The sequence below is a fragment of the Manihot esculenta genome, chromosome 15 (genome assembly GCF_001659605.2).
Source record: "Manihot esculenta cultivar AM560-2 chromosome 15, M.esculenta_v8, whole genome shotgun sequence".
Taxonomy (NCBI): Eukaryota; Viridiplantae; Streptophyta; class Magnoliopsida; order Malpighiales; family Euphorbiaceae; genus Manihot; species Manihot esculenta.
The window spans coordinates 7,484,278-7,491,085 of record NC_035175.2 but is presented as its reverse complement, the minus strand read 5'-3'; the positions used below and the strand labels follow the sequence as shown (position 1 = coordinate 7,491,085).

The window sequence follows — 6,808 nt, the reverse complement described above, 5'->3', positions numbered from 1 at the left end:
ATAGAGTATAATTAAAAAAATTTATACTATAAAATTAAATAGTAAATTTTTTAAATTTATTTTAGTGAGATTTACTTTTAAATTTTTAAAAATTTTATTAGTTTATTCATATTTTAAAATTATTCAATAAATATATATTTATATTCTATAAAATTACACCTTTTAATCATTTAACCAAAGAAACCATTAATCAAATAATAATTTTAATATTAATTAAAAAATAAAAAATATAATTATTTAAAATTATAAAAACTAAATAATATATATATAATTAAAATTATAAAAATTAAATAGTTTAAATAATTAAGTCCACTAATTCTTTTAACAGAAAAAAAAATTTGTAAAATATAAAAAAAATTTAATTAAATAATTTTAAAATAAATAAATTAAACAATTGTATAAAGATTTAAAATTTTCATTTATTTTGTGAAAATATATTTTAGAAAATATTTTTTAATATTTAAAATACTCAAAAAATTTAATCAATAAAAATATCTTTTCAAGTAAAAAAATAAAAATAACTTAATTTTTTTAAAATTAAGATTTATTTTCTACATTGTTAAAATTTTTATATATAAATTTATTAATAAATTTTATTTTTAAATTAAAATTAAATAATAAAAATAATTATTTTAAAAAAAATATTTTGTAAACTAAAAATAAATGTAAAATATAAAATTATTTTACGGAAATAAAACTGAAATTTACTCTTTATTTAAACACCTTTCTATGTTCGAGAAGGGAAAGCTAAAAAGTAAAAACTTGGCAGCGGTAAATACAACGTCGTTTCACGTTGATCTCGTCGTAAAATCGATTGAACTCTGTTCAAACATAGACGGGACAACTTCCTGTTACGAATTACAAACCCTGATCAGTAATCACGAGCGGGTTAAGCCCTTCAGCCACCGCCCAGTCTCCTCCATATTTCCTTCATATTTTTATTGCTTCAAATCAGCTTTTCTCTCTCTCGTTGCCTTTAACTCGCCAATCTAATTCTTTCTTCTCTGAAGTTCTTCTTATAGATAAGGTATTCTCCTTTTCTTTGTTTTTTTTGGCTTCAAACGCAGATTTCTCTTGTTCATGAAGCTTTGGATTTTTAGGTCACCTAAATTTTCAACACTGCTGGTATAAGGAAGTTTAAATTGAAGCTTCCAAATTCATAAAACATTCTTGTGATTAAGAATCTTATTTTTCTGGATTTCTTTCTTTGGTGCACAAGTTGACTATTAATGGCTAGTAGTTCTGGGATTGAATCCAATAATGGTGTTTCAAGCTCGAAAGAAGCTGAGCCTGAGACTCCGCAGATTCCACCTTTTAGAATGCCTACAATGGAAGAGATTCGTGCACAAGAAGTCTGGAACAATTGTGCTGTTCGCAGTGTTGCAAGTGGAGTGATGGGTGAGACTATGGTACTCTCCTTTTTGGATTTTAGGTCCTTATAACTATTTTATTATATGTTCCTTATTTTTTTTTTCCAGTTTTGAGTTGCCTTCAAATTAACCTTAAGAAAGAAAATTGCTTTTGCGTAATAATAATTGTGGGATAGGTGAAGAAATGATTCTATACTCCCCCTATTGAGATGAATGATATATTTACGTTTTTCTTAGATTGACTCGATTCAACCGACCCAAGCAATTAGTTCTTTTATCCTTAGGCGATATTTGGTTTGTTTATTAATTTAATTATTTCCCAATTATGGCAACATAAGTTTACGTAATTTATTCATCAATCTTAAATGACAGAATGGGTCAATGTTGTTTAACTCCTAGGTAAACAAAAACAAAGCAGAATTCATCTGGTTTATAAGTATCTTTTTAGGTATCCTTATTTGAGATTTGGATGGTTAACAAATAAATAGAATTTCAAATGTGTGGGTGAGTAGGTGAAAAAGGAAAGGGGAGGTAGTGAAAGATTTTCGAAGTTGATAAATAAACTTCTATTATTTTAATTTTATGTAATATTCATGTACAAGTGATTCTAGCTTTTGACATTCATGTAGTTGCTTCTCCATTTGGTTCTTGGAAATCTCTTGTTTGCCCTTTTTCTTTGCCTTGGTTGCTTAGCTAATTTGTTGTGTTTGTTTTTGTGTGTTGGAAATGTTTGTAGGAGGTGGGCTTGGGTTATTCATGGGTCTGTTTCTAGGTGCACTGGATAATCCATTAATGCAAGAAGAGATGACTGCAAGGGAGCAGTTCATTTATACTGCAAAGCAAATGGGGCGTAGAAGTTGGAGTTCTTGTAAGGCATTTGCAGTTATGGGATTGATTTTCTCAGCTGCCGAGTGTATTGTAGAAAAGGTATCTTGGAGTATGAATAATTTAATGAGAATATGATTTATGTTACTTTAGATCATGAATTTTTGCTGTAGGAACTTAAGCTGCTTCTTTTTTTTTTTTTTTTCTTTTGTTTAAAGGCACGGGCAAAACATGATGTTACAAATACAGTTGTTGCAGGATGTGTAACTGGAGGTTCAATGTCTGCAAAGGGTAACTTTTCCTTTATTTCTTTTCAATTCTATATGTGAAGTGCATCTAGTTTGAGAATAGTTAGTCAGATATGGAGTTCTCTCATAGGATCAGCATTTATTTCGATCATGCTTAAAGGTTTTTTTTTCTTTTCTTTATTTTTTTCCTTGGGGGGCGGGTTGGCAGGAGGGGTTGTTAAGGGAGGTTAAGTGTGGAGAGAGGTGGTATCAACCTATGTATCCATTTGTTCACTTTGTTGAGCACTTTTTGCTTCTCTGAAGAATCCGTTTTCATTAATACACTAATGGCCAAATACTTGATTTTTGTTATTTACATTGAAGATGCACTGTCCAATCTACCTTTTCTCTAATTAACAAAAACTCTTTTGTTGTAATGTGATTTTTTCCAGTGTTTATATCTTTGTTCTTTTTTGCAGTCAAATTTCACTCTAACTGGTGAATGGACGAAGAACAAATAGAATATTATACTTTGGCAGGATCCTAACATTATGGCCATACTTTATTTCCTTGTTTACCTGCTGAAGTGCTGGAAAGAACTGAATTCTTGCACATCCATTGAGCTTTATTGTTATTCATTTTTAATCATTGTTTAACCGTATTTTGTCATATTCATTAATAACAAATGATTGATTGCTTTGTGTTATATAAATATGGTTTATTGGAGGTCTTATTCAATCACAAAGTCTAATGAGATCATGTGGCCCATAGTACAAAACATAACGGAGGTGCAGAAGGTTGAAAACTCTTGAATAATTTCTGTTTTATCGCACCATGTAGGAAGGAAAACATACAAAGTTTCGAACTGCAATTGCCAATAGCTTTTGGCATTTCCTTGTGTATTATATTTCTATCTATCAAAAGAAGTGCTTCATACATTTTTGGCATCTTTATTAACCAATTATTTTATAATTTTTCCTTGAAAGCTGCCAGGGTAGAGATAATTAACCTGTAGTGGGAGTCTGTTGCTCATGAAACTTTAGTCATTTGGTAACTACTGATTTGATGGGCAAAAAGCATTTCCTTTTGGTCTTACTGAAATTATTTTGAGGGACTAAAATATAATTTTTCCAATATGGGATTTCTTGGAAATGAGATGGGTAGAAATTGGTATAAAATAGTAGTATCAGAAGAGCCGTGTCAGTTTCTTTTCCTCCGCTTATTGATATGCTTAAACTCAGCGGGTTCAAGTTAGGCTCTTCCCGGTTCGCTCGTCGATACTTACTCTTAAGTATTTTCACAATAGTAAAAAGCCATATATATTTGTTTATCATTTTTTGCAGTGAAATTATTTCAAGTATTTTCACAATAATAAAAAGCCATGTATATTTGTTTATTGTTTTTTGCATTTTTAAACTTCCAATTAGTTCACATTTTTTCCTTAAAATAGCTGGTATATAGAGGTGACTGAGTGGATCTCTTTGGCTTTTGAAACTGTAGATCTCACTCCTAACGAGCAACTTAACATGCATAAGCAATTCGTTTTGGCCATCTTGAAATCATTTATAGTAGTCGCCATCTGCATCCTGTTATCAATCTCATGTGAAGCATGATGTAACTACTGTTTTATTATTTCACTTTAAGCATAACATCTAAAAATTGAAAAGAAATTTCTTGCTGAATTTTAGAAACTGCCATTTTTCTATAACTATAGGACATTCCATGGAAGGTTGGCTTTAAGTTCTACATTGTACATTCTGCTTCATGAACTTGTCATACCATAGCTGCATTAAATTCCAATGTGTTCAGGAGACATAATGAAATGGAAAACCAATTATGTCCATCTGAACTGACAAGTCATAATTCTCTACTCGTATTCTTTTTCATATATGTTATGTTTTCTGCCAAGCACATTAGTTTATGTCTTTACTTTTCTTTTCAGGTGGTCCAAAAGCAGCATGTGTTGGTTGTGCTGGATTTGCTGCGTTCTCAGTTTTGATAGAGAAGTTCCTAGAAAGACATACATGACAAGTATCCAGCATTCCTGCTCCAGTTTTGCAAATGCTAGTTTATTCGAGTTTTATCAAGACGAGTATGGAATTTTCATTTTTGTCCCATGCTGTCATTTTCCATTCAAATGAAATTTGTCTATGGAAGGGGGATGTCATTCAAATTCGAGTCTCATAAGACAATTAAATTCTTCAATTTGCTATACATTCTTCAGCAACGGGTCATTGTATTGAGGATATCTGCTGTGGATATCCCGACCCATAATTTTTACTTGAAAAAGTGACATCAAGTAAAATATTGTCATTTTTACAGGTGGTTAATAATAATTCAAGTGTAAAGCCTAAACCGTTTCACAGGTGGTTAATAATAACCAAGATAGTCATAAATTCTTAAAATAAGATTTCAGATTTGTAGATGATTGTGGTTGTATTATATCTTTAGATGCATTAGAGTTGCAACGTGAAGATGGATGCTGTAGTTTAGTTTCTAGAAACATACTGGAGTAGCTAAGTTAATATTTTTCCATTTTCTTATTATTTTGCATGCACATTTCTGTTTTGTCATCAGCCCTCATATCTTGGCAGTAGCTGTACTATTCTATCCTATTTTGATTCAGACCCAAAAAGATCCCATGTCTTTTTCATCATATATGATTTGTTTCTCAATGGTAAGAACTAAAAATCCACTAAAGATTTGACGTGATATGCCTGTTGGTTTCTACTTTCTCAATATTAGATTTATAGTCTTTTTACAAATTTTTCATTCTAAAATGTTAAGACATTAATATGTTTTATTATATGATAAGTTGGGGACTAAAGTGAAGTTAAATTTAAAATTTTAAGAATTAGTGTGCTTTATTTGTTTAAAATTTAATAACTAAATTATAAAAAAGAAAAATACAATTTTATAATTGTAAAAAGAAAAAGCTTAGTATTAGAGTTGCCGTGAAAAGTTCTTTTTTCTAATATATTAGTTAGAAAATTTTAATAATTTACTTAGAATTATTTTTAAATATGTAATAAAAGCTCATTTGCTTATGGGATGTTTTAAAAATTTTATCTTCATATAAATTTATTATCACTAAAATAGAAACAAATATTTTCAAAGATTATTGTTATACAAACTTAATTTTTTCTAATTTTGATGTATTAATGTTATTTTTAAATATCAATGATAATGAAATTTTTAAAAATACTTGAAAATTTTCTAATAAACATAAAAGTTTAATACTTTGTAATATAACTATATTAGATTTATGTTTGTAATGATAATTTATTAATAATTTTAATTTATTTAGTTAATTTTCAAATTTTATTTATTAGATCGATAAATGGTGTTTTGCAGTGAACGATAATATTTTTAGTAAGTTGATGCTCTATTTTTCCACAATAAATATTTTGTGCATAAAGAATTATTTTCCAAAAGAAAAAACTTATTCTCAAATTGTTTGATCGCAATCTTGAACAATAAAACACGTTAATGAGATTTATATATAAAATATCTAATGGTATTAATAAGATTTATAAAATTTACAAAATATTTTCTGCAAAGTAAATTTAGCTAATATTTTTTTATGAGGCGGAGAAACACGTTTCTTTTTTAAAGGATAAGAAAATTTCGAGTACAGAGACACAACGTGAGGAAGAGAAATATCAATTCAAATCCTTGATCTGACTCAGAATGAGCCGATGTTGCTAGAACATGAGCGACATCATTTGCAGATTTATTAATAAAAACACACTTTGATTCCTCAAAAGATGATAAATCATTCAATAAAGCATAATTAACTGACATCACAAGTACCTGAGCATCCAATTTAAAAAGGACTCGATCCCATTCACACTCTTTAATCTAGCTCAATGTTTTCCGAAATACTATAATTTCAGCACACTTTGCATCCATCTACTATAAAAAAAGCCTGCTCTAACGGTAACGACCCGAAAATCGGACCGCTACCGGCGCTAGGATCCAGATCGGCTTAAGGCCGCCGGGACCCGTAGCAAGCCTAACATAAAACCTGTAAACCTGTATAATCCCATACATGATCGACAACATGCATAAAAATTAAAACTTTTCTTTCCATGAACATCAACCAAACTCAACCTGTGCATAAACATTAACATAACATTGATCCCTCTGTGGAATCTCAACAATGCCCCCAAGGGGTGACATAACATACGTTGAGTTGGTTTACATAAACATCGTAAAAAAATCTCTAAGATCATGTATTAAAAGGGATACAACAATCTATGGTCAAGCACACCACTAACATCCATATACATCATCTCATTACATGACTATACTGATTAAGACTTTACATTACAATTCGATCATGTCCATTACTAGCTATTACATAAACATGACTTCTTTACTCTA

General features: G+C 29.6%; 1 protein-coding gene across 2 annotated transcripts; it reads left to right on the top strand.

Moving 5' to 3' along the window:
- Window positions 1–785: 785 nt before the first annotated feature.
- On the top strand, window positions 786–4,962 carry LOC110600990 (mitochondrial import inner membrane translocase subunit TIM22-4). 2 transcript variants are annotated; one of them, XM_021737953.2, is made up of 5 exons: window positions 786–1,027; window positions 1,220–1,398; window positions 2,107–2,297; window positions 2,414–2,486; window positions 4,365–4,962. In XM_021737953.2, exons 2-5 carry the CDS (start codon window positions 1,230–1,232, stop codon window positions 4,448–4,450), a joined length of 519 nt encoding a protein of 172 aa, XP_021593645.1. In that variant the 5' UTR covers window positions 786–1,027; window positions 1,220–1,229; the 3' UTR covers window positions 4,451–4,962. The 2 variants fall into 2 exon arrangements, with proteins under 2 accessions (XP_021593645.1, XP_021593644.1); XM_021737952.2 differs by having other exon boundaries at window positions 1,189–1,398.
- Window positions 4,963–6,808: the final 1,846 nt, after the last annotated feature.